This window comes from Cygnus atratus, chromosome Z, assembly GCF_013377495.2.
Source record: "Cygnus atratus isolate AKBS03 ecotype Queensland, Australia chromosome Z, CAtr_DNAZoo_HiC_assembly, whole genome shotgun sequence".
Lineage (NCBI taxonomy): Eukaryota > Metazoa > Chordata > Aves > Anseriformes > Anatidae > Cygnus > Cygnus atratus.
The window spans coordinates 60,332,647-60,354,852 of NC_066396.1; the positions used below are offsets into that span (position 1 = coordinate 60,332,647).

At 41.3% G+C, this 22,206-nt stretch overlaps 1 protein-coding gene across 5 annotated transcripts in view; it reads left to right on the forward strand.

Moving 5' to 3' along the window:
- FER (FER tyrosine kinase) overlaps nucleotides 1–22,206 on the forward strand; it is a 201,261-nt gene that overhangs the window by 68,166 nt on the left and 110,889 nt on the right. For all 5 annotated transcript variants that reach the window (XM_035562586.2, XM_050716502.1, XM_050716503.1 and 2 more), the window contains one exon: nucleotides 18,758–18,850. In XM_035562586.2, coding sequence (XP_035418479.1) covers nucleotides 18,758–18,850 — 93 coding nt within the window. The remainder of the gene's footprint in view (nucleotides 1–18,757; nucleotides 18,851–22,206) is intronic.

Below are 22,206 nucleotides of genomic sequence, written 5' to 3' on the forward strand. Positions count from 1 at the left end.
TTTTGTGTGGTAGATCTGTTGAATCTGTGAGACTTTTGTGTGTTAATTAATTAATGCAAGTTAGCATTGTTTTTATGGATCATTGAGTCTGTAACTTGATCATTGCATTGCAATATCTCAGGGATAGTGTGATAATGAGATGTAGCTTTACAATATGTGGTGAAAACTTATGAGAAGATAAGGATTTTCAATCAAGATGACGAAAGTATCATTTTAGTTACTTCCTTCAGCATACTTATGAAGTTGACACATTGAGTCATAAAACTATAGTCATAATCTGGAGTAAGTATTGTTTCTTTTTTGGGGGTGGGGGGTGGGGTAGGGATGAAGGAGAAGCAAAAGAAGCCTCTTCTGTCACAAAGACCTGCTTTTGATTTGACATGCAGTTTGAGGGTGCTGTATAGGAACCACTGATGAATTTTCAGAATGGATCCCTTGGTTGGATATTCACCTTCTAGTGAAAAATGACTAAGACAAGTGAAAGATTTCTTTTCTTGAACACTGAGCATAATGACCCAAAGCCTTTTTGGAATTCTACAGGATAAGTGTTACCTAATCGGGCTCCTTGTGCTAGGTGCAGTATGTGCACTTTAGATAGGATTGAAAGCTGTTTCTGGTACCATAACTGAGACTTACAGGCTGAATCTTTCCTCTTTGATGTCTGTATTTTCAGAACAGTCTCCTTTGTGTTTGTGATTTATACAGCTGTGATATTAGATATGACATGAGTACAACCAAGTGTAGGCTATATGTGGAGCAGAATTTGAACATTGCCTATTTATGGGGCTTACGTTTTTGTTCATCTGTTGTTTAAATAGGCAAATGTTTGCAGAAATGTTTGTGTAATGTGTAGAAACTTCTGACACTATGTTGGTTTGCTTCTTCCTTCATTTGAAAAAAATACTGGCTATTTGTGCATTATATGCATCTGTTTTGAACAAATTACTGGTAGTTATGCCAGTATGTATTATTTATAGACAAAAAAGCTTAATTTTAAATCGGTGTCCTACAAGCATTTCTCATTTAAGCCTACCTCAAATGCTGTGCAGAAGTTGTCTGTTGTAGCTGTCATGAAGTTGTTGCACCATTTTATCTCTCAATATGCAGGTTAATATTATTAATGAAGTGGTGCAGGGATCCATGAAAAACAAAAACAAACATCAAATTCTGGCTGTGCTAGCTGTCAAATAGAAATACCTGATGAAATTCTAATCTAGGCATGCTACAAAATTTTCCTGTTTGTGAAAGTGTCAGTTTTTTTCTTTTATACAGCTAATGTAAATGATGATGCTGAGCCTGTTGTGTCCTGTTTCTCTGAAGTTGTTCAGGGCTAGTTCCATGAAGCTCCATTTTACTGTAATAAAACGGATGTATTCTCTCACAATGTGATGTTCAAAACAGAATAGAATTGCCAGTTCATATTTAATAACAGTATTTATTGGAGGAAGAAAAATGTTTTAAAATCTTGTCAGATCACATAACTTATATAATACTATTTCAAGTCTCTTGGCATAGCATTTGTCAGGGTGGCTTTTTTAGAGTCAGTCATGCCAGCCATGAGAGAGATGTTTATTGGTAGGTGCCAGTTTCTGGGTGGTGGTGTGGAGAGTGTGGAATCCAATAAATGTTTCTTTAAACCAGTCAGAACAGTATGTTAATAAACTTCCAGACAGCACAACTCTTGTGAGCTCACATAGTGGGTGACAGGAGACTGGATTCTTCGTGGGCCTCCAGGAACTTCCTTTGAGTCCAGGGGAAAACTTGGGTCCTCCTGCCAGCGCTCCCCACCTGCCCCTGACGGAGTCCTGTCTTCTGTGGGTTGGCATTGACTTGTGCTGAAGTTGGGTCACAAGTCCCCACCTAGGGTCTGGGAGTCATGCAGTGATTAAGTGTTGGGTTTTTGCTGTCCTGCGAACCCTGTAAGGACATGCAGTTATCTGTGAATACCAAGGTCTTGTTCTCTGTTCCTTAGGTGTTGACTTCTGGTTGCTGTTCCGCTAACAGCTGTTGGTACTTCAGGGTATAGCTGCCTCTAATCCTTTTCCAGAGACCAGACTTCCCTGGGTTTAAATGCCTAAAATCTGGGTTTGACTGCTAGATTTGTCAGACACCTTTCTTTAGCAGATGTTACAGCGTGTATTTGAGACTATAAACCAACCAATTTCAAACTGGCTTTTTGAATATAAAATAATGAGTTGTGGAAAGACTAGTCGCTCCTTCTGTTACTGTGTAATATATTCTAATTAAAGGGATAGACCTGTATACTAAGCACAGTCACTAACAAAACTCTGTATTCGATTGATGCTATGTTTGTAAATGCTGTATCTGGATATCTTTTGGGCTGCATAACCCTGTGTTGGTACAATAGTCTGCCTTGGTGGCTGACCAAGGCACCTCTTTGCTCATACCTGGCTGACCAAGGCACCACAGACGGCTTGTTTGCCTGGCTTGTTTTCACTTTATGCTGTTGACAGCATCCAGATAGTTGCTTCAGTTGTCAGTCTGTCTCTTCACTTTTAAATAGGAAATACAAAACTCTAAAAATATACAGTCCTTCTTAGAAAATCTCATTTTGGAGGGAACCTTTGAATTGAGGACAGGTGAAACTTTGTTTTTCATTTCTCAAACTGTTCCGTTCATTTCCCCCTTTACTTTTTCTCGGTCTTCCCTTTGTGGAACATCTTAAGACTAGTGTCCATGGCAGCAATAATTACCTGCTGGTGGCTGTGTGATGTAATTTTTCTCTTTGCCTTCTAATCCCCACCCTCCAAACTACCAGATTCTCTGCATGAGATCACACTCTGTCAGGATACTGATGCTATTGTCATCAGAGACACTGAAGGAGCTTTGCCTGTGCATGTCAGGAAAAAAGGATTGAAACAGTTAATGTTGTGCCTTGTTGAAGTGTGACTTGGCTTCCTATCTTAATTTCTGGAGGTTTAACACAACCATAACTTTTTTTTAACTTTTTTTTTTTTCCAATTTGTGAAAAAAGGAGAACTGCTTTTGTTTCTCAGTCTGCAGGGTATGTATGTATGCATAGATAAACAAGCCTACTACTGTTATTTTAAGCTTGTGGTTAGTGAAGATCATTTCAAGCTCCAGGTGGCATTTTTTGGCATGTACGCTGCTCTCCAGAGATTTGACAATGTGCCTATGACAGCTGTGAATGATCTGCACCATTTCCTTACTTCAGCTACTAACCATGGCAGAGACTGTTAGGAATTACAGTTCAGCATTCCTGGTGCTCAAACGAAAATGCCAGGAAGTTGTGCTTATACCTGCTTAATGTGCTGAGTTCATTGTTTGGTGCACTGTGTGTGTCGTTTGGTCCTTCAGCCACCTACACTGTGAAATTGTTTGTGCTAAATAGAGCCTAGAGGTTCTGTGGCTTCATGTTATTAGCTCATATAGCTGTCTTTCATCATTTTTTTCTGACTGTTTAATTTTGATGGCTGTCTTGAACATATGTCGGCAGGAGATGACTTCATCTGTGTTTATTACTTCAGTGTTTGTAATGAAGTTCTAATGAAGTCCTTAAGTAAATTTGTTAGGTTGAGTTATATGTCAATTGTTTTTAAAAGTTTAGCTATCTACTGGCCAACTAAAATTTTAGAATTCAGTTGAGGAAGTGCTAATTGACTTAACTGTGGAATATTGTGATTTGCTGTTAAGAGTCAAAACCACAGTCTGTCTGTTTGCTTTTTGTGGAGAATTTAGTGTATGAAAACTTTTCTACAGTGATGTCCATCTTTGGCAGAGGAAAATCGATCAGTTGATGTTTTATCAGAATTTAGTCAAATAGAATCATTTAAGACCCTTCAGATGATTATCAAGTCCAATCAACGCCTAACACTAGCACGTCCACCACTAAGACAGATTCCTAAGCACAACATCCACGCATCTCTTAGATACCTCCAAGGATGGTGACTCCACCACCACCCTGGGTGACCTGTTCCAATGCCTAACCACCGTCTCCATGAAGAAACTCTTCGTGATATCTAATCTAAACCTACCCTGGTGCAACTTGAGGCCATATCCTCATGTCCCATCACTTGTCACTTGAGAAAAGAGACCAACATCCTACTTGCTGCAACCTCCTTTTAGATAGTTGTAGAGAACAATGAGGTCTCCCTTCACCCTCTTTTTCTCAAGACTAAACAGCCCCAGTTCCCTCAGCTATTCCTCATAAGTCTTGTTTTCTAGTCCCTTCAGCAGCTTTGTTTTTTTTTTTTTTGTCTGCATACACTTGAGCAGCTCAATGCACTTACTACTTGTAGAGAGGGGCCCAAAATTGAACACAGCACTCGAGGTGCAGTCTCAGCAGCGCTATGTACAGGGGGACAAACCCTTCCCTAGTCCCACTGGCCACACGATTTGTGATGTAGGCCAGGATGCCATTGGCCTTCTTGGCCACCTGGACACACTCCTGGCTTGTGTTCAGCCGGGTGTTGGCCAGCACCCCCAGGTCCTTTTCTGCTGAGCTACTTTCCAGATGCTCTTGTCTGAGCCTGTACTGTTGCATGGGTTTTGTTATGCCCCACGGGTGGCATCTGGCATTTGGCAGTGCTCAGCCCATCAGTCCAGCCTATCCAGACCCCTCTGCAAAGGGGGTCCCTTCCTACCCTCAAGGAGATCAACACCCCTGCCCAACTTGGTGTCATTGTCAAGCTTACTGATAGTGCACTTGATACTCTTATAAAGATTGTTGATAAAAATGTTGAAACTAGCCCTGATGCGAGTCCTGGGGAATGCCACTTGTGACTGGGTGCCAACTGGGTTTAACTCCATTCACAGTGACCCTTTGGGCCTGGCCATCCAGCCCATTTACCCAGTGGGCAGTACATCTGTCCAAGCCATGAGCAGCTGGTTTCTCCAGGAATAGGTTGTGGGAAATGGTATCAAATGACTTGCTAAAGTCCAAGGAAACAACATCCACAGCCTTTCCCTCATCCATTAAGTGCATCATCTTGTCATAGATGGAGATCAGGTTAGTCAGGCAGGGCTTGCCTTTCATAAGCCCATGCTGACTGGGTCTGACCACCTGCTTATCATGTACATGCCATGTTTATTTTGGAAAACTGTAACTTGGAAAAGTTTCCAGGTATTAGTAATGCAGCGTAACATCTGTGTGTATTTAAAAGAAATCCGTTTCTTCCATTATCTTATCAGGAATTTTCTTAATAGCTTAGCTTTTGGGTTTTGCTGCTTAAATTGAAAGGGAGATAGCAAGATCTCTTAGTGTGGGTGCGTTCATACACATATCTATATAATCAAATTTAAAGCATATTTCACATTGAAGACTTCATCACCTGAAGTGACAGTTACACTGTTGAGCTTGATTAGAACTCTAGGGCAGTAACATTAGTGTCACTCCCTCTGTCTGTTCTCCTGTAGAGTTTAGGTCACACGTCTGAATCTCTAAGCTGGATGTATATAGTAATAAAGTGCAAAAGAAAACTAGCCTCTTTGCATCAAAGAAACTCGTAAGGAACTCCTAGTTAACTTTAAATGGTTTGTGCATGCAGATGTACTTATAGCTGGTAAAGCATGTGCTCTTCATAGCAGTCTGACAAACTGTGATGTTTAGAGGATGGAAACATGAAATGTCCACACTGTTGGCTTGCTTTGCATGTTTATGTTCTCTTAACATTTTTTCTCTAATATACCTTGAGCTTTATGCTATTTTAAAATTTGTTTATATTCTTGAAATTTCAAGTCACATTCATGAAATCTCACAGTAGAAAGGAGGGCGTGTATGTAACAGCCAAACCATAAACTTTGGTTTCTAGGTTAAAAATTGTTTGGCTTAGAAAGATGAGAATGTTTGGAAACAGGGAGAGTATTTGAAAAACTGTAATACCTTCCAACTGTATTTGTATGCTTGTACGCTTCTACCTCACATCCATTCTTGACTGTGGTTCAGATTTTTTTGGTCACTCCTTGCCTGGAACAACAGGAGTAGTTCATTTACTGCTCTTTGGCTGGTGATTCTTGTGTTTCTCGAGCAGCAGCATAGCCAGAATGTTCAGCAATACGTTTTCCTGACAGGTGGTGACTGTGACCAGCAGCTAGTTCATCAGCTTAGTAGTTTTGGGTGGTGAGCTGCAAGGGTATGTGAAAAGATAAAAGTTTTTCTTCCAGTGCAGGGTAACAGGGAATGTGGCTGCTGTCAGTTCACAGCACTTCGTCCTTGCCGCTCCCTCACGGTCCCTCTCTGCCCCTGCTCCACGCGGGGTCCGTCCCACGGGATGCCGTCCTTCCCGAACTGAGCCTGCAGGGGCTGCCCACAGGCAGCAGCTCTTCAGGAACTGCTCCCACATGGCTCCGTACCACGGGGTCCATCCATCCCCCGGGAGCAAACTGCTCCAGCACGGGCCCCCCACGGGTGGGCGGCAGCTCCCCCCAGACCCCCTGCTCCTGCTGCGGGGGCTCCTCTCCACGGGCTGCAGCCCCGGCCCGGGGTCTGCTCCTGCGGGGGCTCTCCATGGGCCGCAGCCTCCTCCAGGCCACATCCACCTGCTCCAGCGGGGGCTCCTCCACACAGGGGGGCTGCAGCGTGGAGATCTGCTCCGTGTGGGACCCATGGGCTGCAGGGGGACAGCCTGCTCCACCAGGGGCCTCTCCACAGGCCAGAGGGGAACTGCTGCTGCCTGCCTGGAGCACCTCCTGCCCTCCCGCTGCACTCACCTTGGGGCTGCAGGGCTGCTTCTCACTCCTCGCTCTCCCAGATGATTTGGCACAGCAGTTTTTTCCCACCCTTCAGTCTGCTCTCCCAGAGGCCCAACCAGCATCACCCCCTGGCTCAGCTCTGGCCAGCAGCAGGTCCCTTTTGGAGCAGCTGGAGCTGGCTCTGCTCTGACAAGGGGCAGCTGCTGGGCTCTGCTTACAGAGGCCACCCCTGCAGCCCCCATGCTACCAAACCCTTGCCATGTAAACCCAATACAATGAGGTAATAGAATTAGTTTTTCAAAAATATGTATCCATTCTAGATTTGGCTTTAAGAATTCATAAATCTGAATTGGTTTGTTAAATTGTCATTACCATAGAATCATAGAATGGTTTGGGTTGGAAGGGACCTTAAAGACTTTAAGATTAAAATCATTTTTAGATTAAAACCATTTTCCCTTGTCCTATCACTACACTCCCTAACAGAGTCCCTCCCCATCTCTCCTGTAGGTGCACTTTAAGTACTGGAAGGCCACTAGCAGATCTCCCCGGAGCCTTCTCTTCTCCAGGCTGAACAACCCCAACTCCCTCAGCCTGTCTTCATAGGACAGCCCCTGGATTGCCCTTGTGGCTTTCCTCTTGACTCATTCTAATAATTGCATGTCCTTCTTGTGCTGGGGACCCCAGAGCTGAATGCTGAGCTCCAGGGAGAGATTTAGTATAATCAGTTCTTTATTTTGCAGCATTATACAATCAAGGGATGGAGATATGTTAGGAATTGGTAGTGTATATATATTTTATTAAGCAACACAGGAATTGCTTAGTGAACTTTTGTGCCTCTTTACCTGCTTTGCAAAAGCTTTTGTGTGGCTACTTTTTGTTTTCCACAAAGATAGCTGCTGGACATGATTGCAGTACCTCAGCTTGGGAAAGGTGCATTAATACATCATCATCCCTAGAGCACAGTTGACATTCTTGATGATAATTAGGTGAAATCAAAATCTTTATTTTTTTTTTTAAATAAAAAGGCTGTTTTGTATATAATAATTAAAATGTGCAATGTCTCTAAAAATGTTATTGCTAGCCACCATGAAGAGGTACTCTGCTTCTGTAAAGACCTCTAATACATATTTGTGTGTTTGGAAGATTTACTAATCATTTCGAAGATGAAGGTGACATTTTGCTGACATTTCATACATAGCTTGAAAAATTGGTCCTTTGATACTCTAATTAAAACAGAAAATATAGTGCAGACTATATAATTTAACTCTACATTCTCTTCTGTTAGTCATTCAAAAGGAAATCAAGGGATCAAATCATAGTATTCATATTCCTTTTTTACAACTTAATTTTTTAGGCAGATTGTTTGCTGAAACCTGAGACTTTAAGTAAAATCAGCCGAAGGTTTCAGATTTTCATCTCCAAATAGTTTGCCTGTTTCTTGTTTAATCTCCTTTTTATTGCTGTTTCTCTGGACCAAAAAAAAACAACCAACCAACCAAACAAAAAAACAACCTCACTGACTTTCTAGACTCTGTTGCACTTTTAAGATTCTGCTAACTGTGAAGCACTTGCATTGCATGAGAGTCATGATTAATACTTTAATATTTGCATAAATGTCTCCTCTTCCCACATTTTCTCCTGCTTTCCCTGGAGTCTCTAAATGTACATGCATGTAAGCAACCACAAACGCAGAAAAGCTTATTTGGAGTTAATGCATGTATGTTTTGATAGTAAGCTGAGAAAATTTCTTGACTTGTTATGAATTGTATGAATTATTGATACGTCATTTTTAATAGTAGCATTATATTGTCTAATTCCACTCCTCCAAACACTCCTACAAAAAATAGTAGCAACAGTGCCGTGTTTCACATATACCAGTAATGAACTCCTGAGTTACCATTCAAAACAAGGTCTAAGCATCCCTGAAAATATCAGGGCACTATCTACTTAGTGATCAAACCCCCCAGATATGCTGGAAATTGCCAGCAAAGGAACTGAGAATAGAGAGTAACATTGTCTCTGTGTAAACTGATGTGCATCTGCTTCCTGAATACTGTAGAACTGCAGAATAATTGAAATTTGAGGGGAACTCAGGGACGCTGTCCAGTCTAGCGCCTTGCTGAAAGTAGGGTGAGATTTGACATTGTATCAGGCTGCAAAGGGTCTTGTTGCATTTGAGTTTTTTGCAGCTCCAACAATGGAAATCTCTTTGGGAATTGTCCACATTTAATCACCTTCCTCATTGTGATGTTTTTTTTCCAGACTGTAACTCGAATTGTTGCTGATTATTGCAGCTTGTCCTTTTGCTTTGTACCTAGAAAAGTATGCCTCTATGTAACCACCTACATTTTCAGATCCTTTAGTTACAGAGTTGGTGTAGCATGCTCAGATATGTGGAAAAGCTTCTGTAGAATTAGTGAATAAATAGATGGAGCTTTTCAGACTTGAAAAAGCTGACTGAAGGGGAATGTGATGAAGATCTGCTCGAGGGAAGGAAGGCTCTGCAGGAGGATCTGGATAGGCTGGACCGATGGTCAACTGTATGAAGTTCAACAAGGCCAAGTGCTGGGTCCTGCACCTGGGGCGTAACAACCCCAAGCAGGTCTACAGGCTGGGAGATGAGTGGTTGGAAAGCTGCCTGGCCGAGAAGGACCTGGGAGTACTGGTTGATAGTCGGCTGAATATGAGCCAGCAGTGTGCTCAGGTGGCCAAGAAGGCCAACAGCATCCTGGCCTGTATAAGAAGCAGTATGGCCAGCAGGTCTAGGGAAGTGATTGTGCCCCTGTACTCGGCTCTGGCGAGGCCACACCTCGAGTACTGTGTTCAGTTTTGGGCCCCTCACTACAAGAAGGACATGGAGGTGCTCGAGAGAGTCCAGAGAAGGACAACGAGGCTGGTGTGGGGTCTGGAGAACAAGTCTTACGAGGAGCGGCTGAGGGAGCTGGGGTTGTTCAGCCTGGAGAAGAGGAGGCTCAGGGGAGACCTCATCGCTCTCTACAGGTACCTTAAAGGAGGCTGTAGCGAGGTGGGGGTTGGTCTGTTCTCCCACGTGCCTGGTGACAGGACGAGGGGGAATGGGCGAAAATTGCGACAGGGGAGTTTTAGGTTGGATGTTAGGAAGTACTTCTTTACCGAAAGGGTTATTAAGCATTGGAATGGACTGCCCAGGGAAGTGGTTGAGTCGCCATCCCTGGAGGTCTTTAAAAGACGTTTAGATGTAGTCCTTAGTGATATGGTTTAGTGGAGGTCTTGTTAGTGTTAGGTCAGAGGTTGGACTAGATGATCTTGGAGGTCTCTTCCAACCTAGATGATTCTGTGATTCTGTGAAGATGTGATACATATGGAATAAATGGAGAAAGCGTATATGGAATAATGGTTGTTCACTTTCTATTCTGAAGCAGCAAGTAGGGCCACCAAATGAACACAGCAAGCAAAAGTATCAAAACCAGCAAGGAAATGTGTTTTTCAAAAATAATTAAGTTGTGCTACTGTTTGTCACAGCAGGGAATGGTAATATTTTATAAAGATTCAGAAAGCAGCTTTAAAAAAATTGTGGAAGGAAAATCCTTCCATAACACTTACATGTAAAAACTATGAATATAATACAGGCTGATCTTGCACTGTAAGTCTTCAGAGGATGAGGAAATGCTTTGAAGAATTATCACAGTCATTTTTGTATAGACCGTCAGGACGTTAGTGTGGCCTGAGATGTATCTTTGGTCTGAGAATGTAAAGCTCTTCTTAAATTTCACTCTGGCAAGCCTGTGCTTTTTAAGCCCTGTGATTCAGAAGGTGGAACATGAATTTACACCTACTGCAGGGTTTTACAATATGTGTACATCAATTATGCATCATTTCTGCTGCTTTGGAAGGTGTTACTTGTATTTAAAACAGAAAATATTAGCTTATCCAGAAATGATTTTTGAATGTAATTGGTTTCACTGTGTACTTGAGATATTTTTAATTAGCTTTGAATGTTCTTATTTTTAACGACTTTATGTTACACCTTCATGGCTCTGCACAGTGCTGCCCTCAATTCTAGATACCTACAATAGCAGGGTAAAAAAAAATGCAAATTATTATTCTTGGGAAGGCTCTCCAAAGGTAGATGATCTGCTCAACTCAAACAATCAGTTCGTATTCAGCCAGCAGCTGGCTCTGTGTATGGATGCAATGCCAATAGTTTAAAATACCCGTTTTTGTTTGTTAAACATTGCATTATTCCTCTTCTGTTTTTGTACATTTGGTCTTTCTAAGATTCCCAGTTCTGTCATGGATGGGAGAGGGAGAGGGGAATGGGATGGGGTGAAGCCTTTTGAGGTGAGAGATTAGTCTTATTTCTGAAATCAAATCACAGGACAGGCTTCAGGGACTTCAGGTATGTTCTACTGTATGTTCAGGTGTTTGTTTGTTTTTACCGGACCTTTAATGGTATTACAAATGATTAGTATGTGCCAATACCTATAAAGAAGGCATTCAAGATAAAGATTTTGTGGTTAGTTTATCCAGTCATCAGGAGGCAGGCCAGAATTACTGTCATATTCTAAGTTTGTTGCATGTTTTTGAGGCCTCCTAAATAACTTTTTCTCTCCACTGCTGAAGTGACTAATGCAGAGGATCATTTTCAGAAAATGACTCTGTCTAAAGATTCTTTGAAGAACTCTTGCTTATAAATCACAGAACTCCATTTTCATGCCGGGCATCTATAGCCTTCTCAGAGCAAAAATCTTCATCGTTCTCCACGTTATCTAAATTTGGAGCCTTAAAATGAATGTTGTTCTGTCACTTTTTTCATCAGGGAAATCATATCTTTAAAGCAGAAATGAAGCTAGCATTCACTTCACTCAAAGGGGAGCATCTTAATTGCTCTGCCAGATACTGTCTAGTGTGTTGCTTTTATCTGTAAGTTCGTTGAACATATCATTTGCAATAACTACCAGGAATTCCTCCATTCCAGTTTTTTATCTTAGAGCTCTTGCTCTTTACTGTAATATTTTTTATCAGAATCTCTGAGGACCAGTTCCCCAGCCAAACCTCAGAACCAGGAGTATCATGCTCATCCTTTAGATATCAATGATTGTGTTCTTCCAGTTGTAATCTCCTTTTCTTCTGGGAGTGTCTTTTCTTTTAGTTGTAGAGTCCTTATCATATTTCTTTTAAATTTCCTCTGAAGGTTCTCTACTTTCATTTGTAAGTCTACATTCAACTTCAGTATTCATGCTGATGGTTCATATCTGACACATTAGGCAGGTCTTTCTTTGAATTAAAATATTGTCTTATTTGTATCACCAATATCTGTATGTCTGGCTAGGCTTTTTAGCAATATTCAATGTATGTTGCATTGTAAGTTGTCTCTCTTATTGCTAATCTTCTGCCTTTTGATCAGTAGAGATAATAGTATTTGTCTGTCCCTCTGAAGATTTAATACTATTTTGTCTTTATCTTGTATTTCTTTAGAGCTTCTTACTTTCTAGCTTTTCAAAAAAGAGTATATATTATTTTTCTTTTATAATAACTTCTATGATACAGCCATTTCTCTGGATTTGTACAGCTAAAAAGCTCTTTTGGGCTTTAATATTATGCAGTTCAATTTAAGCAAAATCTTTTGCCCTGTTCCTTTGTCTTGCTCACAGTGATTCAAAATGCTGCTGTGCATATGATTCTTACGGCCTTGTCATTTTGATTGTGTCACACTTCTGCTATTATTCTCTTATTTTTCTGTGCTCTAAGATAGGCAGTGTTTTTGCCCAGTGAAAGAACTTAATGCTTTGCAAAAGGGAGATTTTTCCTCATAGGATGGTAACAGTTGCTGTGCATGGCCACACAAGGTCTAGTGGAAAAACAATTAAAATGAACAGGAATTCATGTTGCACAAAGTCTCCTAAAGTGAACAAGCAACATACAGAAGCACATTTTTCTGCATATCGCATATAAAAATGCACTTGAGGAAATCCTCAAGCAAAGCAGAGAATGCTTTACTTGGGTTTTTCAGCTGCTCTGAGTCCTGCACTTCTGTGTGGGTTCTTCATTTTTTCTGTCTGCATCTTGTCAGAAAATAAAAATATGAAGTAAAAGTAAGAGTGCCAAAGTGGTTGTCTTCTACTGTGACGTCTCTTTAAAAGAGCTGAGGTAATACTTCAGACCATTAGGAATGAAAAAGATAACTGCAATGACAAGGCTGGCTGAGCTATATGCAACTGGGAATAGGGTTTCAGCATTTTGTGGCAGTAGAGTTACGACACTGCTGCTTCCAAAACTGATTGCTTTTAAAATAGGACAGAGCACTCTGATCTGATGGTTACAAGTAGTTGCTGTCAATAGCATTCTCAATAAATTAGTAATTTATCTTAGTAAATCCTTCCTCTGTCATCTGGATATAAAAAGCAGTAATGCCTTGCATTATTTGCCGAAGAGTATAATGACAAGAAGTTACTTATTGTTTATATTCCATATAGTTCACCAGACTTGTATCATTCTAGGGTAAGTAGTAGGAATTTCAATGTATACCTGTCCAGTGAGTACAAGATTTATGACATGCTCTAAGTGACAGTCCCAAGTCTGGTAGTGACTCATGCTAATTCATTCTGGAAGGTTATTAGAAATATGGCTGTTCCTAAAAGGCAGATACATTTTTCATAATTCCTTTCGCGATATGCTCTTGTGCCACAGGTACATTTAAACACAGCCAAAGAAATCTGTTAAAAATGTTCTGTAATGACAGTATTTATTTTCGTAGTTACCTGACTTTTTCATGGTAAGCTATAATTTATTCTGCAGTAATTCAGGCTTTGCATAAAATATTATGGCCCAGGGATTAGTTTTCTATTTAATGGAATTGGTCTGGTGCAAAAATAAAGGAAGTGACAAATCATGCTACCATTTTCCTATTATCTCAGAGAGTAATTCATTCAAGCTAAAATGAAACTGAATCAGTTAATACATTATATTAGCTGTACTGTGTATACTAGCAAGTGTAATACTCCATAGTGCTTTTTACAGCATTTCTGGTTCCAAATTCTAATTGTTCCTAATTCTAATTGGTTCCTAATTTCTTCCCACTGTCCTTTTCATGTTTGTTCATCAAACAGCAGTAATGTGTGTTGTAACTGTATATGAAGCATATGTGCTGACTACATAGTCGTCATGGTTGTTTTGGTTTGTTGGATGTCTGGCGTTCATTGGAATGTATTGTGTGGAAATAAAATGAACTTTTCTTTCTGGGGACACAGAGAATCCCTGCTCTCTGTTGGCTTCCCTCAGAAATTTTAAATAACGTAATGTCCTGAAATAATCCTTTTGTTTGCAAAATCCTTTACTAAATTCTGAGGGCCTTGGCCAAGAGATTCAAAATTTATCGTGGATAGGGTGAAGATAACCAAGGGAAGATAAGCTTTGATGAGAATTAACTTCTTGTTTGGAAAGCAGACTTTAACACCCTGTCTCAACCAGTAAGGCAGTATACAGTAAAAAATAAAATAAAATAAAGGGGTTGATTTGGTAACACTGGTGAATATACTGTTCTCAGTGAAAACTGATTTCCTGCAAGATCTAATGGGTCCTTCTAAGCTGCTCTGCAGCTGGGCAATGACAAAGAGAGAGAGAGCTATTGCTGTTCTACAGTTCTATTCAGGTTGCCCTAAAAATACTTAAAAGGGTTAAATAAACTCAGTAGAGGATATAGTTGTGTTTGCCATGTGTTTGATAATGTGTGCTGTGCTAACAAATTAAATCTTCATTCCTTTAAGATACAGAATAGTTTCAGTATTTCAGAGGGAATGTGCTATGAAAGTATTAAAAACTGTTTATAATATTGCAGTTTGAACAGAAGCAGATTTTATGCCTTCAGTCTGTGTTTTTAGTGCTCATTCTATTTGATGTGACTATTATGCTCTATGTATCATTTGGGTGATGCTTATCAAAGTACTCTAGTGGGGCCCAGTCCATGAATCTTATGAGTACTTTTAATCAGATAAAAAAAAATTGTTAAGAAACCCTTTTTGGTAAGGAGAAAGTATTGAATATAGACCCTTACTTGTAGTTTGATGTCAATAGGTAAGGATGCTATGTGTGTAAAACAGAGTGAAAACTTAGGAGTTTGTTTAGGGGCAATGTAATGGAATTCATCCATATTTGGTAACTTATATGTTCCTGTCATCTAAGAATTAGAGAGATAATTACAATTCAATCTGATGGCTCACTTCTGAAGAAATTTGTGAAATGAGTTGATTGTTCCATACCTGGCAAGCATGCAAATAAAATTAGACCCTGTGTCCCCCTGTTGTTAATAAGATTTTTCTTTATGTAGCCAATTTAATTCCTGTATTTATATAGTTTTTATTAATTTATTTTATTAAGCCCTATATCCTGTAAACTAAATTGCACTTGATAGTCATTTTCAAACAATTTTTTATACAGACTTAACAGATTCTGTTGCTTATTCAGAACTCCTGGAATAAAATGAAACTGTATTTATTACATTAACAGATTTTCAGTTTCTTCAGTCAAGGGTGTTTGTTCAAAACTTTGAACCCATCTTTCTTTGTAATATTACCAAACAGATGTAGTCTTTCCCCACTGTCAGTTTCTCATAGTTTAGTTAACGTATAGCTAATTAGAATGAGGCTGTTAATGTGCAGTCTCTGTGCTTAAAGTTTAATGAATTTGCATATGTTCATTAAAGAATCTTGACTGTTTCTGAGGATGAAATTATAAGAAATAAACCTAATTTGTCAATGTAAAAAAAAATTTTTTTAGACAGATTCTTTGATATTTAGATCTGATGATAAAAGAGATGGAGAAATGTACAGTATTCAGAATAAGTCATGTTACAAGGACATTTGCGTTGACTTGTACTGAATTGGAGATGGCTGCAGGCTGATTCAGTCTTCTAATTGTAGTGAATGACTCTGTTCTAACAGAATTCGAAGACACTGGGTTCTAGACAATGGTGGCTGTACCTATGATTTACAGCAGTGCTAGAAAACAAATGGATCCTATAACTTGCACTGATTGGTATTAATATTTACAATTAGTGTACTAATCATAGAATCATAGGATGTCTTGGGTTGGTTTGGACCTTAAAAATCGCCTAGTTCCAATCCCCCTGCCGTAGGCAGGGACACCTCCCAGCAGACGAGGTTGCCCAAAGCCCCATCCAGCCTGGCCTTGAACGCCTCCAGGGATGGGGCATCCACAGCTTCTCTGGGCAACCCATTCCAGTGCCTCACTACCCTCTGAAGAATTTCCTCCTAATCTCTAATCTATATTTCCCCTCTTTTAGTTTAAAACCATTACCCCTTGTCCTGTCACTGTCTGTCTGAGCAAAAAGTTGCTCTCCATCTTTTTTACGTATTGAAAAGCTGCAATGAGTTTCCTCCTGAGCCTTCACTTCTTCAAGCAGAACACCCCAGCCTTTCTTCATAGGCGAGGTGCTCCATCCCTCTGACCGTCCTCATTGCCCTCCACTGGACCTGCGGATCCACAACCTTCTTGTGCTGGGGGCCCCACACCTGGATGTAGCACTCCAGGTGGGGACTCACAAGGGCAGAGCAGAGGGGGACAATCACCGCCCTTGACCTGCTGCCCACCCCTCTGTTGATGCAGCCCAGGGTGCAGTTGGCCTTCTGGGCTGCAAGCACGCACTGCTGGCTGATGTCGAGCTTTTCATCCACCAGAACCCCCAAGTCTTTCTCCTCAGGGCTGCACTCAGTGAGTTCTCCTCTCAGTCTGTACTCATGTCTGAGACTGTCCAGACCCAAGTGCAGCACCCTGCACTTGGACTTGTTGAATCTCATTAGGTTCACATGGGCCCACTTCTCCAGCCTGTCCAAGTCCCTTTGGATGGCATCCCTTCCTTCTGCTGTATCAACTGCACCACTCTGCTTGATGTCATCTGCAAACTTGCTGAGGGTGCACTCGATCGCACCGTCTGTGTCACTGACAAAGATATTAATCAGCACCGGTCCCAAGACAGACCTTGGAGGGTTACCACTCATCACTGGCCTCCACCTGGATGCAGAGCCATTGATTACTGCCCCCTTGCTTACAGCCTGATGTGCTACTTTCCCCGCAGACATCCAGGCATTTGAAATCCCCCATCAGGATGAGAGCATTTGAGCACGATGCTTCCTGTAGCAGAAGCAAGAAGGCCTCATCCACAGGCTCCCCTTGATCAAACAACCTGTAGCAGACTCCAAGGTGGCCTTTATTGGCCTGGTCCTTAACTTTTATCCACAGGCTCTGAACCTGTCCGTGACTGTTTCTCAGAGGCATCTCTTTGCAATCAATCCATCTCCTAACATAGAGGGCAACACTCCTGACCCTCCTTCCTGGCCCATCTCTTCTGAGTATCTTGTAGCCCTGTATTCCAGTGTTTCAGCTGTGTGATCTGTCCCACCATGTTTCTATGACATCAGTCGGGTCATAGTTTTCTAATTGCACAACTCCTCCTGCTTGTTTCCCATGCTGCATGTGTTGGTGTACGGGCTCTTCAGCTAGGTTATCAGTCACGTCACCTTTTCAGAGGAGTCCTTCCTAATCGCTTTGAAACAGTTCACAAGTATTTTCCTGTTTTTTCCTAAAGTGACAGTGTTCCCAGGTTCACTTCCATCACTCAGAGGTACAACCCCTTCCCCCACTGCATCTAGTTTAAAGCCCTGTTAATAAGCCCAGCCAGCTTGCTGCCCAGAACACTCTTGCCCCATCTGGTCAGGTGCTCCTCATCTGGTGTCAGCATGCTGGACTCTCAAAAGTGCAACTGAGATCACTGAACCCAAACCCCTGAGTGTGGCAGCCAGTTGTTGACTTTGTCTGTTCACCTCATTCTTCTTGGGTCACAGTCATCAACTGGGAGGACAGACAAGACCCCTACTTGCGCTCCTGATCCCTTCAGCATCTTTTTGAGGGACATAAAGTCCCCTTTGATGTTTCAAGTGTTGCTGTTGCAGTCTCCTTTGATCCTACGTGAAAAAGTAGGAACGAGTGGTGGTCTTCTGGCCCCACCAGGCTTGGTAGCCTCTTCATAATATCATGAATGCAGACCTTGGGCAGGCAGCAAACCTCTCTGGAGAGGTTATCTGCCTGGACAATGGGTGCCTCAGTGCCTCTCAGCAAGGAGTCTCCAATTACTAACACCCTTTGTGCCTTTTTTGTGGCACTGGTTCTGATGCAGGTGGTTGACTGTGACAACTTTAAACAGCTGCTCTTTCCTAGGTCCTCATTATTCACACACTCTCCTATTTCCAGCCCTAGAGCACTGTATCTTTTGTGTAGGGACACGCCAGGGGCAAGGGAATCCTCCTCCTGCTCTGAGCAGAGATGAGGATCCAGTCTCCCTTGTTTTGTGGGTCCGTCAATTTTTGTCAGTTCAAGGCTGGAAGCTAGCTACCTTCCCCTTCCCAGGACTTAAGGCAGGGCTGTTTCTCAGCCCATGTCAGTGTCAGTGATACCGTTTATCAATCTCCCACCCAGATTCCTGGATGTTATATTGTCTGGTGAGCTCCTCTTGTAACAGAGCCACCTGCTCAAAAAGTTCATCCAGCCGGGCACACTTGCACCTGTGACACCCACCTCTGCCTTTGGGACCTATGTGTTGTTAGAGAACAACACATTAATAAAAGAAAAAAAAAAAAAAAAAGCACATGCATGAAGCAAGGGTAATATAAGTGTGTATTTTTTTAGTTTTATTTTTTATTTTTATTTTATGGTTTCAAACCAATGCTTTTTTGAGAAAACATTAATTTCAGAAGAAGTGAGAATTACATCCTCTGTTTTAGAGTACAAAAGAATTTCAGTTCTCTTTATAGTTAAAAATAGTGATATTTAAAATAATTGCACAAAATATTTAAAGCACAAAATATTTAAGGAATTTGTCTGCTCTTAAACCGGTATGTTTTAGTTTAATCCCACTGATGATGACACAGTCTTGCTGGTTTGTATAAGCCTCTTGTTAAGAGGCTCAGCCGCTCTCTTAAACAAAATCTGTAAGTGTGCATTCCATGTTCTCCAATAATTCAGTTATCAATGCTCAGAGGTAAACTGTTGCTGATTTTCTTGGTTTCACCTGGGATACTACTTTTTCTCCTAGGACAAGAAAGACAAAGTCTCAAGATTTGACACTATACGTCATTCCATAGCTGGAATTATAAGGTCTCCAAAATCCATGCTGGGCTCATCGTCAGTAAGTAGCATCCATAATTTAATGTTGTACTACATTCTCTTATTTTTACAACTTAAATAAGAGTGTTTTTTTTTCTGAAACGTCACACATTTCCATCTACATAGACAAAAAGTAGACTAAAATATTTTTAAAAACAAGATTCTGATTGATCAGTGGACACAATAATATTGTTGCACAGCAGTTTGTTAGAATAACTAATTTGTTGCAGTTCAGAAAAAAAATATTTTTTGCAGCGTCCAGACTGGTGCTGTAGTTTTAAGAATACTCTTTCCTGTGAGTCAGATTTACTAGAAATGCTGTGGGTTATACTGTACCAATACTAATACTCTGTAGTAGATCAAATTGTTAAGCATGTTTTAACCATTTTTGCAATAATTATATTCCCCAATAGGTATATCTACATATTTATATATTTACTTCTTCAATAGCTTTAGGTACTATTTATGTATTTAGGTATTATACATCTTGCTTCAATCCCCACTAAAAGTGGTCATTGAATCTCTCTTATAATTGGCTTGTGTTCATGTTCACCAATGGATGGAGAAATTTTCTTGTTGTCCAGGTGTCAAAACGAAAAAAAGTACACGAAACAAAGTGAGACAAAGAACAACTGCTTTTGTATTCCTTCTGTTGTTTTTCTTTTGTTTCATGTACAAGCATGCGATAATACCTAAAATACTTGAGCTAGTTAGTTTGACATACTATTATGCAACAATACCTACGGAGGTGTCAGATTTTACTTGAAAAATTTCCTCCTAGAAATTCAGCTGTGTTTTACTGAAGTGGAACAGGAGCCCTGCCCTCCAACTGCTAGCTGCCTCATCTCCCCTTCCCTCTCCCTCTCCTCCCTTTCTGCTCCCAATAAAATAATATAAAATCGGAATTGGAATTCGGACAGAATTTTATAAATTACCTTTTAATTGTGATTTTGTCACCTAGAATTTTAGCTCAAAATAGCATTTCTGAGAAGATTTTAGATTGAATAGACCTTCAATTTTATCAGTTAATTTCAAGATTGCATCCAGGGACCCACTAAAGAACCTACTAAACTTTATTTTAGCTAACCAGTATTCAAGATGGGTGGAAGAGATTACAACTGCATGTATACATACATGTATATGTGTACACACAAATGTGTATGTATAGGAGCATTGTATATGGTGATAAAGGAATGGAATAATCATAGAAGCATTGAATGATTTGGGTTGGAAGTAACCTTAAAGATCATCTAGTTCCAACCCTGCTGCCATGAGCAGGGACACCTTCCACTAGACCAGGTTGCCCAAAGCCCCATCCTGGCTGGCCTTTCACACTTCCAGGGATGGGGCATCCACAGCTTCTCTTGGCAGCCTGTGCCAGTGCCTCACTACCCTTACAGTAAAGAATTTCTTCTGAATATCTAGTCTAAATGGTTTAAAACCATTACTCCTTGTTCTATCACTACAGTCCCTGACAAAGCATCCCTCCCCAGCTTTCTTGTAGGCCACATTTAAGTATTGGAAGGCTGCTATCAGATCTCCCCAGAGCCTTCTCTTCTCCAGGCTGAACAAACCCAACTCTCTCAGCCTGTCTTCATAGGAGAGGTGCTCCACCCTTCCGATCATCTTCATGGCCCTCCTCTGGACAAGCTCCAACAGGTTCACATCCTTCTTGTTCTGGGGACCCCAGAGCTGAAAACATGTACTCTAGTTGGGGTTAATGAGGGCAGAGTAGAGAGGGAGAATCACCTCCCTCACCTCCTTCTTTTGATGCAGCCCAGGATACGGTTGGCTTTCTGGGCTGCAAGCACGCAATTGACGGCTCATGTTGAGCTTCTCATCAGCCAACACGCCCACATCCTTCTCCTCTAATCCACCCAGCCTGTGTTTGTGCTTGGGATTGGCCTGGCCCAGATGCAGGGCCTTGTACTTGGCCTTGTTGAACCTCATGAAGTTTGCACAGGCCCACCCTATAATACAGTACCCTATAATAAATATGGTAATGAGATAAAATTAGGGTAGAAGCACTTTTCCTATGAAAAATGTGAAAGCTGCTTGAAATATTTGAAATTCTATAGGAAAACAGCTAAAATATTACCATATCCCTGGAGAGAAACAAAATCTCAAATTGTCATGGTTTTTGGTTTATAAAACTTCTAATTAGTGTAAAAATGCAACATTCTTCCATCATAACATCATTTTAGAATGTATGTTGTTGTGACCTCTGTTCTTTGTGTAGGTGAGACATAGTCTACAACTTTGTCTCTTTGGATCTGTTCAGAATCTTTTACCATTTAAAGCAAAACAAAACAACAAATAACTGCTTCAAAGGAAAAAAAAAAGGGAGAGAAAATTTGAAGAGGATCATCAAGATAACATTTAAGATGAAAGCAGGGAAAGTCAATGTCAAAATTTTCACTAGCTTTTATTAAAATATTTTAAGTAAAGTACATATATGCCTGATTTTTATCTTTATTCCAAACCAAATGAGTATTAATTCCTTTGAAGTTGATGTAAACATGGGTATAATTATATCATAGAATCATAGAAAGGCTTGGGTTGGAAGGGACCTTAAAGATCACCTTGTTCCAACCCTGCTGCCATGGGCAGGGACACCTTCCACTCTACCAGGTTGCCCAAAGTCCAATCCAACCTGGCCTTGTACGCTTCCAGGTATGGGGCATCCACAGCTTCTCTTGGCAACCTGTTCCAGTGCCTCATTACCCTTACAGTGAAGAGTTTCTTCCTAATGTCTAGTCTAAATCTATCCTCTTAGTTTAAGACCATTCCCCCTTGTCCTGTCATTATCTACCTGAGTAAAGAGTCCTTCTCCATCCTTTTTATAAGACCCCTTTAAGTATTGAAATGCTGCAATGAGGTCTCCCCTGAGCCTTCTCTTTTCCAGGCTGAACATCCCCAGAGCTCTTGTCCTCTCTTCATAGGAGAGGTGCTCCAGCCCTCTGACCATCCTCATTGCCCTCCTCCTCTGGACCTTCTCTAACAGCCCCACATCCTTCTTGTGCTGGGGGCCCCACACCTGGATGGGGCCAGGTGGGTACTCCAGGTGGGGCCTCACAAGGGCAGAGCAGAGGGGGACAATCACCACCCGTGACCTGCTGCCCACCCCTCATGATGCAGCCCAGGGTGCAGTTGGCCTTCTGGGCTGCAAGCACGCACTGCTGGCTGATGTCGAGCTTTTCATCCACCAGAACCCCTAAGTCTCTCTCCTCAGGGCTGCTCTCAATGAACTCTTCTTCCAGTTTGTTCTCATGTCTGAGACTGCCCCGACCCAGGTGCAGCACCTTGCACTTGGCCTTGTTGAACCTCATTAGGTTGGCCTACTTCTCCAGCCTGTCCAGGTCCCTCTGGATGGCATCC